Source organism: Borostomias antarcticus (genome assembly GCF_949987555.1).
Source record: "Borostomias antarcticus genome assembly, chromosome: 23".
NCBI lineage: Eukaryota > Metazoa > Chordata > Actinopteri > Stomiiformes > Stomiidae > Borostomias > Borostomias antarcticus.
In genome coordinates, this window is record NC_140256.1 from 7,215,167 (window position 1) to 7,239,716 (window position 24,550).

Here is a 24,550-nt window from a genome sequence, read left to right on the forward strand (position 1 = left end):
GGGTACATCATTTCTTAACAGCGCCCGCTGAGGCGAGCAGCGCTTGCTGGGCAACACAGCAGACATGGATGGAGTTTCAGTGCCCGCACGTGTTTTCACCCGCCACGGGCTCCTATAGCCGCTGCTGATGTGGAGACGTGTCTGAGAGACCCTTATAGCTTCGGCGCAATAAATAAATATATATGAACACACTGGGCTTGGTGTCTGTCGTAAATAACTCGGACAGCACCGCAGTCCCGTTACAACTCACTGGACGAAAAGCGAGCGAAAAGAACATCAAGCTAGAAACATGGCCGTGAGGAGGCGTGTCACTATGGCTTTGTTTGGATGTGCGCGCTTCTGTGTTGTTATGCTTTTGTCGTTTTCTCTTCTTGGTATCGCTGAATGATTACAGTGTAGATGAGAATGATCTAGAAAATGTATAGGCTATGGGTTATGCAAGACGTTTTGTAATGTATAATTGAGTCTCCATGATTTTTACTTTAATAGTAGGCTAGGCTAAAATGCATCACGGTAATAAACTGTCGGCTACCACAAATTGTAGTAGAAGTACTAAGTTGGTGTAACATGTTCAACCTTAAAATGAGATTTTCGACATGCAGTAAGCCTCAACTGATAAAAGGAAAAAAATATTCACACCGTCTTGTTGGAAATCACAAACTGGGGCGAAGTGTGTCTGCATGTGTTCTATAGAAACCTACATTCATTTTTTAGACCCACATGCAGGCATATGCAATCTCCTTGAGCCACGTATGTATGAAGAAGCACGCATGTGCAGCTACACAGCTAACGGCAGTTATCATGTTCTCCATTAACCATTACCTCCTGTTTGATGTTATCTCTCTGTACTCTATGTACCGTACACCCGTGGAAAGAGGTATAGTTTAAAACCATAGCCTAACCTTTCATATTAGTAACCATAACCTTTAATAGAAGTAAAGACTTGCTATCTCCCACAATAGCCTCGATAGGTCCAAAATCTACTGGCTTGGCTCTGACACCAACATAACCTGCATTCCTCCAAGCCTCTGCCTTTAAGAGCTTCTCTGCACGCACGCACAGACACACATGTGTATACACACATACACACACTGCTTATTCCAATTCACTGCTTCCAATTCAAAACAAACACTGCTCAAAAGCATCACACCAATACACAATACTTGATCCACTCAAACTGTAATTTCACTCCCCAATCGCTTTCTTATTGCTGCCTGCTAGTCCCCCTCAGCACCCCCTCACCTATATCCTACCCTATAGGACCCCGGCCCAACCCCCACACGTGCCTCAGAGCAGGGTCCAAAATGGATGTTTGTGTGTGTGTGTGTGTGTGTGTGTGTTTCCAGTTACATAACAGACGGAAAGGGGACAGGGAGAACGTTAGGCTCACTGCAGTCAAGGGACTTCCCAACCCAATTCTACATGCTCAAACTGGGCAGCTGGGAAACAGTATGCCATACATAGATTGGTGTGTGTGCGTGTATGCGCACACATGCGTATGTGCATGCTTCAGGTTACTGTGTGTTGGTGAGAGCTTACAACATGCTGGTGGCAGATATTCTAAAGGTCTTTAAATCTATGGCTATTTTGTTTGTGGGTTTAAACAAGTCAAAGTCAGTCAGCTTTATTAGTCACATACTACATCATACAGGTACAACGAGTAGTTGTTCAGGCTGGGTTGTAAACTGGACCCAAATGCACGACACAGGAAGCGGGAAATAAATGCAAAGCCCAAAGGGCAATTTAATGAATTCAAGTCCTCAATCCAAGCTTGTAGTCCAGGGCCAGAAGAGTGGGAGTCAGGGAGGTTTCTCTCGCAAACCAGTCTGGATACTCTCCATAGAGATCCATTTGTGGCAGATCAGAAAACAATCTTGTCAATTAGCGTTTGCTCTAAGGAATTTTAAATACAAACAGCTACAGGTGTGATGACAGCAAGGAGCAGTTGAAGTTAGCGTGTGATACAGATGGCTCATCCAATCACTTGGGAAGTATTTTTGAAAGTGCCTGCCTTTTTCCAAACAGTTTCCAATGGAGAGTTCCCAGGCTTCAGGCTAGACAGCAGCATAGTGCATAGAAATTCAAAATGTCCCCTCTTGATCCTTAGACAAATCCCACCCCCCTGATGTGTTTCCTCCTAAGTGCATAGCACCAAGCCTGAAAAGAAATCTAAGGGGCCTTCATTATAAGGTTCAAACATGTTTTGCGGCTCCAGGCAGATTAAGGCCATAAGCGCATTCACCAATTAACCACAAGCGTCTTCACCACGTACGTGCCGAGGTACTAGGCGTCTCTGGATCAGTCTCCGGGGAAGAGGAGCAGGAAGGCGCCCCAGCTCCGGAGACACAGGCGGGAGAGCAGAGACGGACCAGCGCACGCTCAGTGTACACTGATGGCCCGGGGGGAGCAGAAGGAGGTGGTTGTGGAGGCGAAGACCGTGGAGCTGTAACAGTAGTGAAATGTTCTTCCATTAGCTCTTGTGCTCCCACTAAGCAATATAGGGAGATGACACAAAGGTATAAATGTATAAAGGTAAATGCATGCATTATGCATTATGTATCTACATATACTGTAAGATGTACATGAAGGGATGGGGTGCTGGGGTGTGGGGTTGAGGTTGTGAAGCTGGGTTAGGCAGGAAGAAAATATGGGTATATATACCCATACTGTATATATAATGTATTTGTTTATTTTTATCTATAGAGCCTATTAATATGTATATTCATTCAGGATGGACTGAGGGAAGAAACTTCTTCTGAGCCTCTCCGAGATGGTTTTGAGTGTGTGTGTGTGTGTGTTTGCTAACTTTGTCTTTGTTCTTGTTCTTCATATGCCTACTGGCAATGATGAATAATTGATAACCAGCTGATCAGGAGTGTTGTTTTGCTGGGTAGATCAGAAGTGTTCTTATACAGTAGTATGGCAACCCCCCCCCACCCCCAGTAGACCCCCACACCCCCAACCTTCCCACAAACACAGGGCTACCAGGCCCAAACAGGCGTTATTACAGTAGATCAATCAACGCCTGTCTGAGTAAATCAGCTCCCCCATTACTGTTTACACACAAAGCGCCATATGTGCCCCATGTGGGGGGCGTTGGTGTCATCAGGAAGATGATGACAGGCCAGCACGCTGGGGGTGGCGGTTCCTCTCAGGGGAGGTGGCTTGGCGTGGGAAAAACGGAGCACTGAGGCCAGATTATTTTGATTCGCTATAAAAGACAGCAGTTTTCTTTGAGCTATGAATGCTAGAGTCTGCCTGCTGCTTGTTTTGGGGCAGTTTTATGTGAGTGACTGAAGTGTTCATATTCTAGTCTAGTGATGTATTCTCTGTGTGTGTGACCATAGTTTAATGGTCCAGCAGGCATGTATCCTTGTGTAGCTGAGGGCTGAACACTATGGTTGATGTTTCAAAGGTAGACAGTATAGGAGATGCAGAAATATGCACCACAGATCATTATTACCTCTGCCCCAGCGACCGCGCAGGTAATATCTGCAGTGGCATGTTAGTTTGTTCATCCATCCGTCAGCAGGATTACACTAAAACTACCATGTGTAATGGTGTGTATCTGAATCACGGGGTGTGTCCACAGGCCGCCCAAACAGAGCCGGCCATTCACTTCTTTTCATTTTTTGGACTAGGATTATGCAAAAACTACCAGAGCGATTTTCATGAAACTCGATGGAGGGGTGTAGAATGGGCCACCTTACTGTAGAACCTATTCAACTTCGGAGTGGATTCGAATCACTGGGCAGGTCCACGTGCCGTCCAAACACGGCTGGCCCTTCACCTCCTTTCATTTTTTGGACTCAGGAGTGAAATATCTCGACATGGGAAAGTTAGAGACGGGTTTTGGACTGGCACAAACGTCTTGACCTAACTGATGCAGTAATACCAAACATGTCCTACGCAGGAACATGTGAACGCACAGAGCCATGAAATGCATTCATAGGCGGAGGTCTGTGCTCACCAAGCACCATTTCTAGTATTCTTCATGTGCTCTGCTCTACAAGCAACTGCTGCGTGTTTGTGCGCCCTTACCTGTGGGTTAAAACATGACAGCCAAATGCAAGAGTTTAGGTGTCTAATCCTAATGGCAAAATGGTATACTTTTTGTTATGGGTTAGACTAAGATTGAGTTCAAGTGTTATATATGGAGGCTTAGCCATGATCTGGGTCAGGTCTTGTTGTGACTTATCCTAGGCTATTTTCCTGTGACTTTGTGGATTAAGGTTAGTCCTTGCTCTATTTGAAGCAGGATTAGGCTTCGACCTGTGGAGTCCTTCCTGGCCCTCCCAGGTTCTCAGTCGAGAGGTTTCAGAACACCTGCGTCAACGTCTGAGGACGACTGAACACCTGCACGTCAACGCCTGGGGACAACTGATTGTCTTCAATCAATAGCGGCTCATCATTAGACTACAGAAATTTAGTTCCTCATTTTTCTCATTATCAGATGACAGTTCATGTACAGTATGTGTGTGTGTTTGTGTACGGTATGTGGCATGTGTGTGTGTGTGTGTGTGTGAGACGTGTATGTGTGTGTGAGACGTGTGGGTGTGGTTTGTGGAACTTTGTGGTTCTTAGAAATATGAAGATGAGATCACTTCACAAGCAGGGCCTAGGTCGTTTCAGTTTCAATACAGCCACACCAGGAAGCTCACTGAGTGATCCAGTTCAATAAATGGAAAAGAGATATCTTATTGTCCCCCAGCCGATGACATTGAAGGAAGGGGGCGTATTAATGGGACCCTTGTACATTAGTATGTGCCTTCATATGTGTGTGTGTGTGTTTGTTCATCTGTCACACATGTACCAGAGCACACCAAACTAAAAATAGTGCCAGAAACAAGCTGGCGGTGTGATGTGACATGTGACGCTGTGACATTTGATGACGTGCAGCAGAGTTCTCTCCCCTCCTCCCTCCAGATGAGGCGAAACACAGGAAATACTCCAGTTTTCCCGGTTCTTTTTATATTAAACTCACTAATATTTGAATTCATTATTTTACTTTAGAATAAATTTCATTTTAAACTGAACATAATATCAAAAAATATGATGGGCCATATGCCAGCTCTATAAATCTAAATTAGAAAAGCCCACTCCACCTACACATTCAACAACTGCACATGCTGACAACATGCATCATGGGTGGGGGATAACATGTTCACTGTGAACTTGTTTTCAGTTATCTGTCAATTGTTTTTTGACCATGAATTGATTTATTTCAAATTTTGGATATCAAATCATTTTCAGAAATTTCACTGACCAGGAGAAATTGAAAACTGTGGGAATTCAGAAACGGCAATTTAAATTCAATTGTTTTTTAATTATATTTAGAATATGAAAACTACATCTATACAATTATCTGAGTATTCCATTTGTTTTTATAGAAACAGCTCTACAGCAGAGGCCTCAAGCCATCCTGGCTTTTGTGGGTCCCTGTTTTCTTGATTTTATCTGTGCTTTGACCCAATGACAGGGTGACTCTCATACTCCCTCCTTTACCATACCTTCCTTCTCACTAGGGACCTGTAGGAATGTGCTCTGTCAACAAACACCCACACCCATGGCTCCTAGCTCCTCAGTACAGCCTGTTTGCCCCTTATGCACCACACACACACACACACACACACACACAAGTATGCACACACTCGCGCGCGCTCACTTCAGCCCCATAGATGTATTAAACCTGGTTCACCGCTCCTGGCAATTTCCTTTGACCCCCAACTAAGCTCAGATATGTTACCTTTGACCTCTCTCCTACAGCCCACTACTCTAACAGTGGATATACCAGTGACAGAGCCCCTCTGTCTGGTGGACAAAGATAGCCCTCCCTTGAATCAGCATGCTGGAAAGAAATACCAGAGGCCCCAACAGCCATATTCATATCAGAATACCTCAGGCCCCACCAGCCATATTAATACTGTATTATTAAGTGAATCCCTCAACTGCAGCAACTGTGGCCAGTCATCAGTCAGTGGTTAGTGCACAGTCACATGTGTTGTCCCTCTCAGGACCGCCCCCCCTTTCGTTTTTCATTTTACCCCCCTTTGTTCAGTCTGTCTTCTGCTAACTTGCCCCAGGACCGGGGGCGTATTTTAGTAATTTCCGAATCCCAGCAGGCAGGAGTTTTTTGGGGGGTAGGGAGGATGGGGGTGGGGAGGGGGAGGGAGAGAGAGAGAGAGAGAGAGAGAGAGAGAGAGAGAGAGAGAGAGAGAGAGAGAGAGAGAGACAAACAGCAGTTTTGAATCTACTCTAGAAGTTCTAGTCTTGACTCCTCAGCAGAGTTACAGAGTGGAATGCAGGCCCTCCAAGTGTGAAATATCCACCCAGCCAAACCTCATACTACAACTGGCAACATTCACACTTTACTGCTTAAAATAGATGTGCAACTGACTGTTAATTCTGTGTAGAAACCATCTTGTATCCACCCCAAGTCTTAGCTGTAGGCCTATTTTCTTATACAAACCATTTGTCTAATGCAAACTGACATACTTTTTTTTTGCCGTAGGCCAACATACCTGTTAGACAGGTCATGACACATCTAACCACTGGTTATATTAAATATATAGGCTACAACAAACCTAGATTAAGGAAGAGGACTTTATTGTAGATTTTGTTTGAAGAAGTTTGTTGCAAATGTAGATATGAAGTTATGGGGTTATGTTCATATCAGTTCTAGTGGACATAGGTGATTCAAGAACAGGAAGTTGTTGAGTAGGATAAAACCTGACTGTCTTTGTCATACTGAACAAGGGCAAAATGGTGGTGGAAGCTCCACGTGCTGTTTTACCCCTCTGAACCCCAGAGCCATACTCTAAATAGACAGTATCGCTCCCTGGTGCTTCAATGGTGTCATGACATACAATGCCCTCTCCTGTCAAACAAAATTGACTGACTAAAATAATTGAAAAAATCGTTCTTTGTAAAATCGTTCTTGTAAACTCTCTTCTGACTACTAACTCACAGTGGTACATTGTGAACTATGTCAAACAACCATGTCAAAGTGCAGTCCATTCAGTAAACAAGTTCTACTGGCCAAGAGATGATATCAACTGGTATTCTACTGGCCAAGAGATGATATCAACTGGTATGAACTACAGTAACAAGTTCTACTGGCCAAGCCTATGAGATGATATCAACTGGTATGAACTAACAAGTACTACTGGCCAAGCCCAAGAGATATCAATGGTATGAAATATGAACTAACAAGTTCTATTGGCCAGGTGATGATATCAACTGATATGGACTAATAAGTTCTACTGGCCAAGCCTAAGAGATGATATCAACTGGTATGAACTAACAAGTTCTACTGGCCAAGCCCAAGAGATATCAACTGCTATGGACTAACAAGTTATACTGACCAAGCCTAAGAGATGATACTGGTATGGGGATGACCAGATTGTTTGTCTGATGCACTGAGAACCGCTGCCAGTCAAACAAAAGATCAGTTCAGAACAGAACCTGACTGTGTGAAAAGTGGCAGTTCAATAGTTAGTGTTTCTAATGTTCTTGTGGACATATTTTATACGTTTGTATGACAATGTTGCATTATGAAAGACATATTTTAGTCAATAGGTTTCACCTCATGCAATTATTTCTGTTACATAAGAAAAACGGTTTTAAAAATGGTAATGTGAAACAATATAACTTTACATGTGTTAAAAGCAAATAATTACTAACCAAAACAATTTCTTAATACTATAATTAACCTTTGCTGTCTTTGATTATATATACAAATAATATAGTCAAATTACATCCTAGAAAGCCTGATCTCATCTAAAATAGGTAACACCAGTGACAAAAAGGATACAAGTTTATGTAATTGTATACATATGTAAGTATGTATGTATGTATGTATGTTTGTATGTATGTATGTATGTATGTATGTATGTAGCCTATGTATGTATGTAAAAATATAAAAATATAAAAATACATTGCTGTAATTTATGTTGATATATTATGTGGTTAACTATTATCTGACGAAGTAAAAAAAATAAAAATAAAAAGGACAATTAAAAAATAGTTTTGGGCTGTTCAAAAAGGCACTATTTTCATAGAATTACCAAGACCTGTCTCCTTCAGCTTATAGTGGAGCTGAGGGCTGGGGACAGTTGACATCATCAAATCACCCTGTCTGAAAAGTGAGTGCAGGAGAGATGTGTGAACTCTATTCTGAGCGATACTTCTGACACTCAGTAACTTTCCTCAAATTATATCCGCCCCCTGACCTTCCTGACCCTTCAGATATAGGATTACATGTGTGACTGACATGTGCTGTTTGAGGACATGTGTTGGTGACATACTTATGTTGTGTTGTTTAAATCATGCATGCATCTTGTATGATTTTTTTTTATCATAAAATATGAAATTTGGCTTCACTCAGTTTGAACATCAACAGAAGAACTGTGATTTACATCAACAATTTGTATCTCACAGGTAAGTTGCAGTGATCTGTTTTCACCCTAGGCTAAATTGTAACAGAAAATTCCAGGCATTGAAACAAATAGTGCATTATAGTGGAGCAGTTAAGTGATATAATGGTTTATTTGGTGGTACAAGCATGAAATTGAGGTGGATGACAGTGTGGGGATAATTATATTTGAACAAGGTGATGAAAGTCTACTGGTTCAATCCCTTAATTGTGAGATTCTACACAATGTTTTATCATTGCTTAGAAATGCCCGGTAGATTAGTGCTAGCCCTATGCTAGCTATGGCTTTGGTAGGGATTTTGATAGCTTCTTCATACTATTATCATGTAATCTCTGGTTATAGGCAATTGATAGCTAAGAGTAACTGTACTTTATTTGATTTTTATGTTTATTACGTTCTGTTGTCCAAGTATGATTTAGTCCACGTTTTTGTTAGTTGGCTACAAACGTGTATTACCGGTGATATACTGCATTTACCGTTTTCGGCCACAGGAGGGCAGCAACAGGCTTAGAAAGACTGTGTTCCTTGTTCAGTTTCAGCAATTCAATGAGTATTTGAGTTAGGCTATTAAGTTATTTGTGTAAATATTTCATATATTATATTTCTTTATTATTTCAGAGACCACACACTCACTGTCTGTTAATGTAAGTGAAGAAGAGAATTGAAATGTCAAATAATACTTATTAAGGGTCTAAAAAGTACTAATATTGTCACAATACTGAGGAAAGCTTGCGTGCAACGAGGGCAAGTATACTCTCCTCTCACTTAAGAAACTGGACTCAGCATCATGATCATGATCACAAGTTTATACAGTTGACATATTTTTAAGCAATGGTAGTGTCTACTTTTCTTGTCAGTGAGTCTAACAAAATCAGACATTCATGTCATTTCAATTCACAGCTATTTCAGTGGCATGACTAGCTTATGTCCTACCAGTCCTAAACAGAAACAAGCCAGCCATTTTTCATTTCTGTGCGACTTTAAGTCATAATTGTCTGGACATTGCACTCCTCTCACCTGATATCCTGGATCGTTTCTCCTGGCTGCAGCTGAGCACTCTCCCTGACCACCCAGATTCACACTCTCAGGTTTACCTGAGGGGGTGATGGAACAGTCAATTGTCTCTTATTGATGGGTAACAAAACACATTGAGTTTAATGTTTTTGTGTTTTATAATTCTAATGCATATACAGTGTATGGTATAAAAACGCCATACCATGAAGGCCCAGGTTGTCAGTAGCCTATCTGTCCGGTCCATTGGCTCCTCCAACTGGTCACCAGCAGTTCTACCATCAGAAGTCTCCCTAGCATAGCTGTGCTTGTCCCTGACCAGCTGTGTTGATGACGACCTGGTTACTCTCCTGGGAGGTGTATGCGCTGACCTGCAGCAGGAAGGTGTCAGGGTCCTCCTCACAGTTGGTCTGAGTCTGAGTCAGAGCTGTCACGGTGACCGCTACGACCTGAAAAACACACACAAATAATAAATATAAACTATTATATTACTTTACATTTATGTGATACAAACCCCTTGTGTTTGAAAGAAGAGACTGAGCGGTGTCACTTGGGACCGTCTTGTCCATCTGTATATGGCTGTGATGTGATGCCTTTCTGTGTACAGGACCAATATTTAAAAAACAAAAAACAAAAAACAACATCAAAAGCAAGTCTCAGAGCCATTACTGCTAGTTTACAACCGTAAACTAGCACGAACTGTAAACGGTTTTACAGTGGTTACACTAGCTAACTGTATAGCAGCACTGACAGGTCTAGTCAACTTCAATTTTTACACTTTTAAACGTTTAATGTTAAACAAACAATTACCTGTCAGAATATTTGGGGAACCGGTTAAAGGCAAGCTCTTGACATGTACTCTGATAGTTTATTGCAGAACACTGTTTTCGTTTTCTTCCACAGCTGATTTTCTTCATGTTGACCTGACTGAATGCATTCGGCAGCAGATAACATTCTAATTGCGGCAACGCTACGCGAGCGTCCTCTTCCGGCGGGTGACAAAAATTGATCTCTTGGCGTTCCATACCACGTTGACGCATTGACGTCACACAATACACACGTCACTTCCGCCTCCGACTCGCACATGTGTTTACAAAACGAGAATGAAAACCTACGCATATTAAAACATTATTTCAAGTTAGTGTATTCGTAACAGCGCAAATATGGGTAAATTAAATGTTGTCGTTTTGAGGTACTTATCTCGAGACGATTTCCGAGTCCTCACAGCCGTAAGTAACCCCGCCATCACTGTTTTTCTAGATAGTTAGCTAGCTAGCTTAATTTAGTTAGCTTACCATGACATGTAGCCCAATGATTACAGTCAGCTAACCATAGCACCATCCGTGAGCGAGCTAGCAAGCTACTGCTAGCAACCTAAAGTCCATAAACCCATAAAAGATAAGCTGTTTGTAATATTGCAATGCTATTAAAAAACCTTGAACCACTGTCATCTGACAGGGATGAACTAACGCTAGCTTGTTAACATGCCCGATCCACCCTAATCTTTGATGCTAATGTATTGTCTTGCAGGTTGAGATGGGGATGAAGAACCACGAGATCGTCCCTGTCAGTCTCATTTCCTCCATCGCCAGCCTGAGACACGGGGGCTGCAACAAGATCCTGAGAGAGCTCGTTAAGCACAAACTGGTGGCCTACGAGCACTCCAAGTGTAAGTCACTCACAATGACTGACAAGACAGTAGCTAGCTGACATACTGTATGTGAGAGCTTTTGTAGTGTTGAAAGTAAGTGACATGCTGTTGAAACTAGTCTCTGTGGTTCCCAGCGGTACAGGGCTACAGACTGAACAACGGGGGATATGACTACCTGGCCCTGAAGACCATGTGTTCTCGGGATGTCCTCATTTCTGTGGGCAACCAGATGGGCGTAGGGAAAGAGTCAGGTAGGAAGTACTCACTCACTCACTGTCAGGTAATCAGATCTTCAAGAACAACTATGACGGGCAGTTGGAGCTTGTCCTGGCTCCTTGCCTGTACTGAAGCGCTGTGTATCTGTAATCCTCTGCTAGATATCTACATTGTGGCCAGTCCGGAGGGGGATCAGTACGCCCTGAAGCTGCACAGGCTGGGGCGTACCTCCTTCAGGAACCTGAAGAACAAGAGGGACTACCACAAACACAGGAAGAACATGTCCTGGCTCTATCTCTCACGCCTCTCCGCCATGAAGGAGTATGCCTACATGAAGGTACCTGCCACACTTACAAGTGATACCAAGAGCTATGAATAATGTATGTTATTAACAGTCCGTTTTTACCATGGCGCAGCGAGTCGCTAGCCGTGGTCTGTACACTAGAAAGTCAGTCAGTCACTCACTCACGTACGTACGTCTTGTGAGTGCACACAAGGAATATTTGTGGTGCGCAGGTGCAGTATGCCGCGCAAGCACACCAGGTCACTAATAATCACAGGCTGACCGAAAAGTGTAACGCTTCACAAATGTACAGGTCACTAGCCCGCTTCAGTGAAGCTTAATGGGGGAAGCCTCGCAAAACAGTCCTCATCCTTGTATTTCTGTCCATGGGTAAATAGATTTTTTCCAGCAGATTCAATCTTGTATTTATTTTATTTGTTTTTATTTGTGTGGTATTTATTCCATTTCGGAGACTCCCACGACCGCACTAGGCAGCAGTCAAACAAGGACGTTTTTTTGTTTGGTGTTTTGGTTGTCACTGCGTGAAAGCATAAATTTGACGTTAGAGCTCAATCTATCCATGGGAGAGAAAATTCCAGCAAATATCTTAGTCAATACAAGATTGATTTAGGACAGCAGTTTTGTGTTTGTGTTTATATGTGTGTGATGATTAGGCAGACCGATCTAAAAACAATGAGAACACCCACACATCCAGCACCGGTGGTACAGATAATCACAGTAGCCTATCCTGGCTCAGTGTATGATTGGCTGCATGCGCTGTGGTCTATCCACCATTTATGCTTGTCTGTGGTTCAGCACTCTGTTTTAGCCACCATGTGGTTTGTGACTGTTAATGGTTGTGTGTGTGTGTGTGTGTGTGTGTGTGTGTGTGTGTGTGTGTGTGTGCGCGCGCATTGTGTATCCTCTCTTCTCCCAGGTGCTATATGATCGAGGCTTCCCTGTCCCCAAACCTGTGGATTACAACAGACATGCTGTAGTGATGGAGCTCATCAACGGATATCCACTGTAAGTCACACCGCCACATGCACTGTCAGTCTATTGCTATGCCTGCTCTAGAAACCCTTCTTCTTTTCTCTGTATCTTCAATGTTATCTCTTGCTTGCTTGCTCTCTCTATTTGCTCTCAGTTAATGCCGTCTCAGTGCACCGCTTGGGATCTCAGCCCTCTCATTGGTTATCTCTGTGTGTGACATGGCGGTTTGGCAGGTGTCAGGTGCGCGAGCTGGAAGACCCGCCCGCCCTCTACAACGAGGTCATGGAGCTGATCGTCAAACTGGCCAATCACGGGCTGATCCACGGCGACTTCAACGAGTTCAACCTGATGTTGGACGACCAGGATCATGTGACCATGATTGACTTCCCCCAGATGGTGTCCACCACGCACCTCAATGCAGAATGGTTAGAGGCACAGACAGCCGCTCACATGGGTGCAGATGTATGTCGCTGTGTGACTAACCTCCCTGTCATGTCTCTCCAGGTATTTTGACCGGGACGTCAAATGTGTCCGAGATTTCTTCGCAAGACGATTCAATTACGAGAGTGAGCTCCACCCCACATTTAAAGACATCAGGTGAGTGTGCGTGGATCACGGAGGGAGGTAAGATCAGAAACGAGGAGGTGCAGAAATAGAACTCGGGACGGTTGTAACCCAGAGGAAGATTCACACGCGTACTTTGGCGTGTGTCCTGCAGACGCTCCAGTTCCCTGGATGTGGAGGTCTCAGCCAGCGGCTTCACCAAGGACATGGAGAGAGACGCAGCCCTGCTGCACCCTGCGGGACCAGAGGGAGAGGATGAGGAGGAGGAAGGAGAGGAGGAGGAAGAGGGGGAGGAGGAGAAGGAGAGTGTGGACATGGACGAATACAGACATGCTTTGCTGGAGCTGGAGGGCCTCAAAGTCAGCGAGCAGCCGGCAGACGCGCACAGCGAGGATGGGGAGAGAGAGGGGGAAGGAGAAGAGGGAAACACTGACCCCGCCCAGCTGGCCGGGAACGACGGAGAGAAAGAGACGGAGGACGAGCAGAAGGAGGGAGAAGACGCGTGTCCAGAGCTGGCGGACCTGTCCGTAGCCAACAAGGAGTTCAAACCGTTCAGGTAAACTTGCCGCTGTGTTTGATTTTTTTAACTGAACAGAGCCGTCGCCGTAATTTGTCCCGGGTCCGGGAAAGACTCGCCTTTAAATGCAACTGTCACTTTTTAGTGTAACTGAAATTTGTGTGTATTGCTGTATCTTGCAGAGTGCTAACTGAATGTTGCTGTTGTGTGTGGGTGTGGTCTCCACTACAGAGACTCAGAGAGCCTGCTGCACGTGGTCGAGCACAGCAGGAGGCAGAGGACCGACAGCGAGGCCACAATGGGAAGCGTGGGGAGCTGCTCTACCATACCACCAGTTAGTACACACACTCACACGCACACACACATGCACACACACACATACATACACACACACACATGCACACACACATGCACACACACATGCACACACACACACATGCACTCACACATACACACACACATGCACACACACACACATGCACTCACACACAAACACATACACACACACACACGCACACATGCACACACACACACTCACACACACATGCACACACACACACATGCACACACACACACACTCACACACACACATGCACACACACAAGCACACACACATACACACACACACTCACACACGCATGCACGCACACGCATACAAATACTCATACATCTTGCCAACCTTGAGACGAGTTGTATCTTGTTTGAACCCAGTCCGACCCAGGTCCAGTTATCAGTCAGTAAGAAACCAAGCCTTACAACTAGTTTTTTTTTTTTCTTGAAAAAATAAATGACAAACACATTTTTTGTGAAACAAACCTTTGAATGGTCACATCTTCAAGTTTTGTGAAGGTTGTTGGCTCTTGATTGTTGTGAAGGTTGTCAGTTCAGGACTCCTCCATGGTGGACCAGGTCCTGGACCTTCTCCCCCAGCTGCCCTGGTGTATCTCCACGGCAGGAGCCCCAGTCCTCTAGAGTCAGGTTCTCTCTGGGGTCACTGAAGACATGACTTCATAAGACATGACTGAATAAGTCTACAGAGATAAATTAATCGACACAAATAAATGCATGGATACATGGATAAACAAGTGAATGGGCATGTTTACCTGAGTGTTGTAGACCCTCTCCACCTCCACCCGATCATCAGGGCTTCACCCCCGTTCGGTCTGTCAATGCAGAGGCAACTGGAAACGGAGTGTGTGCGCGTGCAGGTGTGAGAGAAAGATGTACAGTACGCGTTGACATGTGTGTGTGTGTTGTAGGAGGTGGTCCGTCAGAAGGTGCGGAGGCAGCTGAGTAAGCAGCAGAAGGCCGCCCAGCGGAGACGTCTCCAGAAGGGAGAGGCCAACCTGGTGACCACGGAGAGGAGGGAGAACCAGAGCAACATCAAGTCCAGCCTGGAGAGCGCCTCCTTCTGGGGATGAATGGGACTGCAGGCAGGAGGATGGGGAAGGGGTGGGTCTCAATGTTGATTTGGCACCTCCTTTGCCTGTCATCTGGACTTCAGTGCCCTGCAGCCGGTGAGGGAAAGAAGACTAGGAAAGGCAACTACAGTGGACTATTGGGACAGACGGGAGAGAGTTTTGGCTTTCTCACACATCTCTCTCCTCTAGTCCAACCCTGACCAATGGAGGGAGTCGAAGAGGAGAAGGGCTTAATGGGTACAGCTAAGGGTCGGTTAACACAGTGACCTCACAGACTGCACCGGGCAGTGTGAATATTTCTTGTCAAACCACATAACCAGCTGTTTAACCGAATGACAATAAAGCATTCATAAGCACAACAGAGCATTTCTTGTGCGTGTTTTACTGTAGTTGTACATGTTCATCAGTCTGACCCACACTAACCCCATGACGGACCTTGGAGCTGCTGGAGGGTTTGGGTGGGCTAGGTGGGATATCCCCATCTGCGTCTGCTGCATACCAACAGTAGGTTGCTGACATGGTGAGATGCCGATGTGTGTTCTATGAGATGGTTGGAGGAGGTTTCCGTTACAATGCCTGGGGTCGTCTATCCATCAAGATGCTAAAGTCTCTGGTCTCCAGGCTCCCCAACAATGACAGGCATCTGAATGGACGACAACATCCGCCCTCCTGTCAACCAATCAGCTCAATGGAGACACAGACATAGGCACAGACCATGAGGAAACACACGTTTAGTAACACACACACATTCGCACAAGTTCTATTGGGCCACACACATAAACACTGCATGCACACATGGACACCACACACACACACACACATATACAAACATGGAATTGAAAGAAAAGACTAAGCTAAGAACGGAGCTAAGAATCTCCTCCATTCTCTGTACTTGCTTCATTAATGTGTAAGAGGCTTTGAGGGAGCAGATGAATGCAGACGTGAACAAAGGCCATTCATACAGATTGAGGGTGAATGGAGCGCAGGCCCTGGGCTCTGTGGACACAGGCAAGTGTGTGTGTGTGTGTGCGTGTGTGAAGTCAACAGCTAGCCCCACAGCGCCAGCCTAGACCGTTCTCATGCTCAGCTCAGACACGGGATGCATACCCTGGGACTGGACGTTGAGGGCTTTGGTGAAGTGTGGGTTTTCTGGAGAGGCTTGTGGGCTTTTTTTCTTCAAATACTGTTGTCTTTCTCAGGTGGCATCTTATCCCGTCTTGAGAGCTTGGTCTGGGTAGCTCAAGAGTCTGGCGCTGTCTGACTCTTCAGTGTTCAGGGATTAGCCAGCTGCACAGCCTGAGGGGGAGGGCAGGGGGGGCGCATACCAGCGGTGGACCGCTCTTTGTGTGTGTGTGTGTGAGTGTGTGTGTGTGTGTGTGTGTGTGTGTGTGTGTTAGAGTGAGGGGCCCACCTAGCTAATTAGCAGGGGAGGGTGACAAAGGTGGTCCGCTCCAGAAGCGAAGCGATGTTCACACGAGGAGAGAGAGAGAGAGAGGGAGGGAGGGAGGGAGGGGATGGGATGGAGACGAGGTGAGGAGAGAGGGGGGGGGGTTAAAAAGGGAGAACAAAGTCTTTAAGCTGTGGAGAACGAATAGAGGAGGGGGTCTAGCGGAGGAGAGAGAGAGAGAGTATTTAGGTTAATTTAGACCAGAGTTCCTGTGCTGAGGTGCTTTATCCCATGGATGCTGCTCTCTTGAAGAACTGGATATTTTTGACTGAGCTGAACTGACAGGGTGTGTATGTCTACGAGACAGAGCTGGACTAAGAGTGAGCTGGATTGAGAGAGAGAGAGAGCTGGACTGAAACTCTTAGCAGGATTGAGTGTGTGCGAGAGTCAGAAACAGAACGTTGGTTCGGAAGGATGAGTAGACTTTGGGATAAGGTCATGATGTCACAACTGTCACCAAGTGATACTGATGCCGACCTCAAAAACTGTGAGTAACTTTACTTATACTAGCACTACACACACACACACACACACACACACACACACTGAAATTGACTATGGGAGACATAGGCATAGATGCATCAATCATGCAAAGTCTGAGTTCGCAGCCAGTTCCATGAATCCCAGGTCTATTTTGCATTGGCACTTTTCATAATGAAATGCAAGAAATGTTTTTGAACATAGTGATGAATGAGGCCCATTGTTTTGTGTATTTTGGGACCCCTGGGCAGATATGCTGTAGTGGGTCCTGGGCACAGAGGGCTCTGGGAAACGCTGATGAGTGCAGCTCTAGGACCGGGGTCTGGGTGGTGTCCTATAGACTAATTCCACTCAAATAAACCCTGTCTGGGAATGTTCATGTTCAACACAAACAACCAGCTCCATGTAAATCTACACACAGACACATAGGTGTGTCCACACATACCATACACACACACAAACCCCAAAGGTCAAAACCCAAGCTATGTTGATGAAGGGATATTAAGAGACAAAATCATGTTTATCTTCTGATCAGTCATCTAAAGTGAATTACCTACCTGCTGCTCTACTGACCTCTACTATCAGAAGGAAAACAAGGCCATGAGCTGTCTCGGCATTGATTGAGAAAAATAAATGCACATTCCATATTGTCTTCTTTTGATTCATACCCTTTAATACAATTGGATTAACTGTTGTCCAAATTGGAACCTCAATGTGAATGTATTGTACTCAGTGCCCATATCTGTTGTGCGCTCTTCAAAATTCTCCACATCATACAACCAGAAATCATAAAATAAACCCAACTGAATCCTCAAAATTCTGTTTACATGTTGATTTTGAAACGTCCTTTCCTGTCACTGCAGTGAATGTGGTGGCCATGTTACATCACTTCTGGGAGCAGAAACAGGTGAGAAAAGTCAGTCTTGTGAAGGGCTCTGTTGGCCAACCTGAAGGCCTGGTGAAGGATTCCACCATTTACTCCGAGAGCTTGTTGCTGTACGAGTCCGCCCCCTCTCCCGGACCGCCCTACATCTGCTACGTCACGCTGCCCGGAGGAAGCTGCTTTGGAAACTACCAGGTGAGCTCATTTCCATTAGATATAACATCCAAAAGCAGGAGAGCCTCGCCCATCACTACCAAGAATCAGTACCAGGCCCCGCTGAAACATACACACAGACACACACACACACACACATACACACACACACTCACACCCCTCAGGCTTCTTTTAATAATACTGTAATAATAACTTTATATAGCGCGTTTCAAGCAGGAATTGCACAGCAGGGTGCAAGGTCATAACAATAATCATAGATATGGTATAATAATGATAACCGAGAAACAACTTACAATACAGTATATACAAAATACAATATAAAAAGGAATATAGAATGGATAATATAACAACACTGCACAACATAAAAAGAAAATCAAACATGAAGAAAGAAAAGAAACGTAACTACTTATATTATTTACATTACACTTAATCAAAAGCAATTTTATAGAAATATTTTAGAGATTTGAAAGAAGAAATTGTTTTAGCTATTATAATTGCTAAAGGAAGATTGACTCTAGGGGCCTTTATACAGGTTTTATTCAGCTTCAATGGTGCTTTTCAATGGGCTCATTGTGACCCTCAGCAGCCACGCCCTCCCAGCTCAGAGCTGCTTTCTGATTGGATATCCCTACCTGGCTCTGATGTCCTAATCTGATTGCTTATTTGACTCCTTATCCCGTGATCTGCTCGTACGAACTCTCCCTCAGAGATGTGTTCGCAGCAACACTCATGAACACAGGCCAACATCAGTCAGGTCACTCTCAGATCATAACATCTCAAGCCAACAAATCTGGTAGAACATCTTGTCATCTTGTCATCTACTAAACCTGTTTCTCTCCTTCTCTTTGTGCCTCCATTACCACCCCCACACCCCCCCCTCTCTCTCTCTCTCTCTCTCTCTCTCTCTCTCTCTCTCTCTCTCACCCTCTCTCCCTCTCTCTCTCTCCCCCCTCTCTCTCCCCTCTCTCTTTTTCCCTCTCTCTCCCTCTCTTTCCCCCTCTCTCTCCCTCCTCTCTCCCACTCTATCTCTCCCCCTCCCCCCCTCTCTCTCTCTCTCCCTCTCTCTCTCCCTCTCTCTCCCCCCCCCTCTCTCTCCCGCCCTCTCTCTGCCCCCCCCCTCTCTCTCCCTCTCTCTCTCTCTCCCCCCTAGATGTGTGAGACTCAGGCAGAGGCCCGTAGAGACGCTGCCCGCGTGGCCCTGATGAACTCTCTGGTCGGCGAGCTGCCGTCTCATCGCATCACCCCTCAGTTCATCAGCCAGAGCTTGAGGGAGGCCGCCGCTACCAGCGCCGTGAGTCCCCGGGCCTTGTCTCAATACTCTCCAGGGGCCTCCTTCCCTCCTCCCTGACTCAGAGAAACCACTGATGATCTCATTATGAGAAAGCTGAAAGCTCTATAGGGGAGCAGGGGCGTTTAGCCTATCCATTCACGTTAGATCTGCGGTGGAAGGGAATGAGGAGGAAGAAGGTATTTCAGAGTATTCAAACAGAGGCCTCGCTCACGACCAGCATGCCAGTCCCAGGCTGGCACTAGCTAGATAAGGCTGTGTTTCATTGTAAGCTGATGTGTGTGTGTGTGTGTGTGTTGTATTGTTATTCTCTGCTGTGTCCAGGTGTGTGCAGAGGACGCGAGTGACCCCAGCACCAGCATAGGAGTGTACAGGCTCCTGCTGCACACACACTCAGGCAGGAGTATGCTGGAGTTCCAGGTAGATGCTCTATGGCTGGCAGCCCTGTTTAAACTGTTTAAACTGGCATCTGCATGTAGATGTCTGGCCCTTATTTCATGGTAAAGGACAGAAAGCTAGTAACGATCCGGTACCTTGTGGTATGAATTAAATAATGATTGTTTAAACGTGTGGATAAATGGTCAAAGAAACTCAATTTTCTCCCAATTTGTCAGCAGTCAGACCAAAATTAGATTCTTTCTGAATACGATAATAATTCTCACCTGCACTTTGTCTAAGCACAATTTCTCCTCTATTCATCTCAGTCTAAACGTCTTAGTGTGTGAAGTGGAGTCAGGTCTCTGGATTGGACTGTGCCCAGGGTAAACTAATGCAGTGTAGAAAGCCCCATACCTCTGCCGCTGTGTCAATAAGCATATGTCTAAACGTCCACTGCTGTGCACTCAGACTCATTAAAAGAGGAAATAGCTTCATTATCATTCCTGCTCAAGCAGGACGTGAGTCTGTTAAATACACACACATGTGCGACGCACACACACGTGCATACACTTACACACGGTTGAGAAGGTGTCAATCACATCTTCACTGCAGGCGCATGGCACACTGGTCCATCAAAACAGAGAAGCCAGACAGACTGGCACAGCCGGTTCACCAAGGTAAAAGCAGCCTGTGTCCATCTGTAGTTCATCATGTTTCATCCTCTGTAAAGCCATCTGTGATTTAAACACTCTCAAACACACACTCACGGTAATTCAAACACACACGGTAACTCTGTGTGTGAAGCAGTGGTCCAGCCAGTACGTTCTAGATCACAGTTACAGCCATAGAGCTGGAACATAAACATTTAGCTCATCTTTTAAAACTGATCTCTCACCGATTGGCTAAGGTTTCAAGAATTATTCAGATATTTTAACAACTTGGTCCCGGGTGGGGGATTCCCGGCGGGGAATTACAGAACTCATATACTTGTTGAAATGTCCAGATCATTAGTCATGGTGTTGCCCAAACAGAATCTCAAGGGAAATCAAGAGGTATATTCTATTCAAAGTTCTCATTAATTTGAACTGTTATACTATTGGCCGGACCCTCTTCTTCACTGCGCTCACTACCACCATCTTATGATTTCTCTCTCTCTCTGTCACCCTCTCTCATTCACACTCTCTCTCTCTGACCCCCTTTCTCATTCATTTCTCTCCTTCTTTCTCCACCTCTGCCCTCTAACCTCTCGGTGGCTCCTCATGTAGGAAACGATGACAGTGTTCCAGTTGTTACATTGGAATGGTACCCTGAAGGCTCTGAGGGAGAGGCAGTGTTCCAGACAGGTCAGTCTTACCTTGAACTCTCCCTTGACATCTCGGATCCCACTGGGTGGCTGACTGGCCCCGTGATAGAGGTTTAAACTAGATGCAGATTTGGATAAAGGGAGAATAAGGGTCCAGTTTCAGCCATCCTCACCCAAAAGCTTTCAAACATACTTGAACGTAAAAACGGAATATAACCTTCCGCTACTTATCCCTCTACCCCTGTCCCCCTCAGAGTGTGATTGGCTATTACACACGGCGTGGTCTGGACGCAAGCCTCCGCAGCAGCATGGCCCTGGATTGGCTGGGACGGGAGCAGCGGTCTGCGGGGCGACTGGGGGAGGAGCTCCGCGTGGCGCAGAGGGAGCTGGGATTTGCCCGTCGCCGTGGCGTCGAGCTCCGCTTCTACAAGGAGAAAACAGAGATCCTGACCTTGGCTCTGAGTCAGGCAAATGTAAACAAATCACTGGACCCCGCAACCAGCCCAGAGCTCAGTCGCACTCACACACAGAACCAGGAAGTGCTCTCGCTCCACCGGTTCCATAGCCGGGACACCCTGAGGGTAGAAACCCCTCCCAGCAGTCCTACAGAGCCACAGTACAGAGACCTCCAGCCGGCAGCCATGCCTCAGGAGCCACTGCTGGATCCCAACAGCTGTGAATGGACTCTGAGATGAGACTCTTAGACCTACTGATGACAACCAGAGAGAGCTCAGACAACAGCAGGATTATGAGAGTGGTGCTACCCCCAAAACCTGTTGACATAGCTTGAATAAATAATGCTTATCTGTTATCTCTATGACCTGACATCATCGAACTGACGAGGGTTCTAACCAATAGGTCAATGCTGGCCTCCAGAAGCCGACACTGATACACATGCTGGGGGTCTGGTTAGAGCTGAGCTGTGGTACGGCTATGTTGTATTTCTAAAGGGATTCTGTATAGTAGCTATAGCAGCAGCTCACTGTCATCATGCCATGTACAATTGTAAATAAACTTTTGAATTTATAATAATTTATTGAATTTATTTTGAATACTGTGTTTGTGTGTGTGTGTGTGTGTGTGTGTGTGTGTGTGTGTGTGTGTGTGTGTGTGTGTGTGTGTGTGTGTGTATGTGTGTGTGTGCGTGTGTGCGTGTGTGTGTGTGCGCCTTTAATGCTGAATCTCTGAGAAGAAACATGTAATTGAATTGTGCAAAAGACTTGCAGATAATTTTCAGATAACGTTTTCCTTTAATAAATACCCTCTGTCTGTCACTAAAACAAGATAAAAAGAGATATGCACTTAGTGCGAAACTCGGTGTATTTTGACACATTTCGTGTTCCGTAGAGAGGTGGAGCAGTCACGTGACCAAATATTGCGATAACAGATCCTGGAAGAAAACAAAACAAATGACGGCTTTTATGAGAGATGTCAAGTTACCTTTGTAATGTCACTTGGCTGGATTGAACATTGTTTCATAAAGGTAAGTGCCGCTGTGAGTATTATACCATATATAAATAGCCTGAGGGAGATGGCTTGGCATGAGCTAAGCTAGTCCATAAGCGGGGCTTGTGTTGTGTATATTTCATCAAAAGCGGGCAGTTTTGTTTTCCTGATATTCTTTGCGGCTAGACTGTTCCAAGGCAAAGCGTCTATAGGTTATCTAGCCAGAAAGAAGATGGTTCAGACATGCTTCAGCGCTCCTGTTCAATCGAGGTGCCAATCTAACCTTAGTCAGCTAACAGTTAGCGTCAGACATTATATAAAATGTCTATGGTTAGCATAGCTATAAGGATCCCTGCAGAATGTTATTTTGTTGCCGTTGCTTTCATTAATTGATGGATTACCATTCTCTCTATGTTGGCACAACATAGGCAGCAAAAGTGAGTTAATCACACCTCTGTAGCTGAGATAAAACTACGCGAACCCTGCGCTGCTTGTCTCCATCTAGTCACTGACCAGCCTCTCACTGTGGACGTGGAGGTGACCTGCGGACTGGGAAGGGAAGGAAGGGGAACAGCGGTCCAGAGATGGAGGCTGTTAGACCAAAGAAGACGTCCAGGCCCAAGAGCAGCTCCAAGCAACAGGTAAACACACCTGCTAAGGACTGGGGATGGCCTACTGGCACCTGAACAGTGGCAACAGAGACTCTTTGTTCTTTCCAGCCATGGTTGATAAAGCGCCGACCTACAGCTTTAATCAATAATAATTTGAGAAGCAAAGCAGAGTGAAAGTGACATTTCTGTATGACTATGCAAGATTATCATTGATTTGATAGTTGTTGACACCCACAAAAGCTCCCAGGCGGTCTCGTGCTCTTAGTCACATGTTCTCCTGCAGCAGAGGCAAGCTGGGCGGTCCAGCAAGGTTTACTGAACCAGATAATAATGAGTTTTCTTGTTGATGTATTTCGATTCCCCCTCTACAGGCCAAGAAACAGAAGCAACCAGAGGAGGAGAGAGGGACCACAGCGCCCCCTGTAGCCTGTGAGGAGCAGGGTGCGGAGTTCACAGACGTCCCCCTCAGCCTGCCTCACCAGGGGACGGAGGAGGGGAGCCCGCCCGCGGACCCCGTCCCGCAGATGGCGTCCCCCGCAACGCAGACATTCCTACAGACCTCAGAGACAGAGCCAGGCGCCCCCTCACAGCCTCTAGCTTCGCCGACGTTGTCTCAAACGTTTCAGACGTCGCTGACTTTACAACGGACAGCAGACCAGCCCTTTGAGCTCAGGGCTGCGCCAGAGAGCACCGAGGAGAGGAGAAGGACTCAGACATGCGTCTCCACACGCACCCGGCTGGAGCAGCCTCCAGCCCCCAGTGCCCCCGCCCTGTACCCCTCTCTCACCATGCTGGAGGAGAGCCCCCTGGCGCAGCTCCACGGTGAGGCCCTGAGGGCCTGTGCGACGAGGGGCCCGGCGGTGCTGGCGCTGGCCGAGCAGGAGTCCTCTCCTCCCAGTCTGCAGCCTGGGGAACTGTCTGCGCGTGAGCTGCCCAGAACCAGGCTTTACCCAGAACTTCCCCAGCATAGCCCAGAGCTGCAGGTATCCGTGAACCAGATTACAGTACACAACATTCCATACTTTTTGACCCCTAATAAATTCAATTTGTACTAGTATTACAATAATTGTGCACCCATTGTCGAACTGTAATCACATCCTGAGTGTGAACCTGTGTAACCATAAAATGATAGCAGAAAAGTATTTTATCACTAAATATTTATCAGGGCTCAGTCCACCAGGATACACACGGACCCACAATCTGATAAGACTTTATGACATTATTGCCATTTGGTTGAGATGCAGAAAAACAGTGTAACTTACTTTGATGTTGTGTTCTCTTTTTTTCTCTCTCTCTCTCTCTCTCTCTCTCTCTCTCTCTCTCTCTCTCTCTCTCTCTCTCTCTCTCTCTCTCTCTCTCTCTCTCTCCCGCTCTCTCCCGCAGGCGTTCTCGTTGGAGCAGCTGAGCGCGTGGGAGCCGGGTGGCGGGCTGCGCGCGTGGCTGGAGGGC

At 45.8% G+C, this 24,550-nt stretch overlaps 3 protein-coding genes across 3 annotated transcripts in view; all 3 read left to right on the forward strand.

The window, feature by feature from the left end:
• Positions 1-10,517: 10,517 nt before the first annotated feature.
• On the forward strand, positions 10,518-15,442 carry riok2 (RIO kinase 2 (yeast)). Its single transcript, XM_084456937.1, has 10 exons — positions 10,518-10,675; positions 10,977-11,115; positions 11,232-11,348; positions 11,475-11,650; positions 12,534-12,622; positions 12,823-13,014; positions 13,094-13,186; positions 13,308-13,709; positions 13,902-14,004; positions 14,930-15,442. Exons 1-10 carry the CDS (start codon positions 10,610-10,612, stop codon positions 15,089-15,091), a joined length of 1,539 nt encoding a protein of 512 aa, XP_084313063.1. The 5' UTR covers positions 10,518-10,609; the 3' UTR covers positions 15,092-15,442.
• A 578-nt stretch (positions 15,443-16,020) lies between these two features.
• LOC311324885 (protein limb expression 1 homolog) lies at positions 16,021-21,739 on the forward strand (the record flags this gene model as incomplete). Its single annotated transcript, XM_084457482.1, has 6 exons — positions 16,021-16,099; positions 17,882-18,096; positions 19,226-19,366; positions 19,688-19,783; positions 21,007-21,084; positions 21,299-21,739. 6 exons carry the CDS (start codon positions 16,021-16,023, stop codon positions 21,737-21,739), a joined length of 1,050 nt encoding a protein of 349 aa, XP_084313608.1.
• A 707-nt stretch (positions 21,740-22,446) lies between these two features.
• Positions 22,447-24,550, forward strand: part of epg5 (ectopic P-granules autophagy protein 5 homolog (C. elegans)) — a 23,040-nt gene continuing 20,936 nt past the window's right edge. Inside the window, exons 1-4 of the mRNA XM_084456776.1 lie at positions 22,447-22,527; positions 22,996-23,131; positions 23,473-24,084; positions 24,485-24,550. The exon at positions 24,485-24,550 is cut by the window's right edge and continues 195 nt beyond it. Of these exons, the coding sequence (XP_084312902.1) occupies positions 23,075-23,131; positions 23,473-24,084; positions 24,485-24,550 (735 nt within the window). The 5' untranslated portion in view covers positions 22,447-22,527; positions 22,996-23,074. The remainder of the gene's footprint in view (positions 22,528-22,995; positions 23,132-23,472; positions 24,085-24,484) is intronic.

Bases quoted from the DNA above. Each gene is read 5' to 3' on its own strand.
- riok2 (XM_084456937.1), top strand. From the start codon at position 10,610: ATGGGTAAATTAAATGTTGTCGTTTTGAGGTACTTATCTCGAGACGAT. The intron at 10,676-10,976 runs GTAAGTAACCCC...ATTGTCTTGCAG, and splicing joins ATTTCCGAGTCCTCACAGCC to GTTGAGATGGGGATGAAGAA. The intron at 11,651-12,533 runs GTACCTGCCACA...CTCTTCTCCCAG, and splicing joins AGGAGTATGCCTACATGAAG to GTGCTATATGATCGAGGCTT.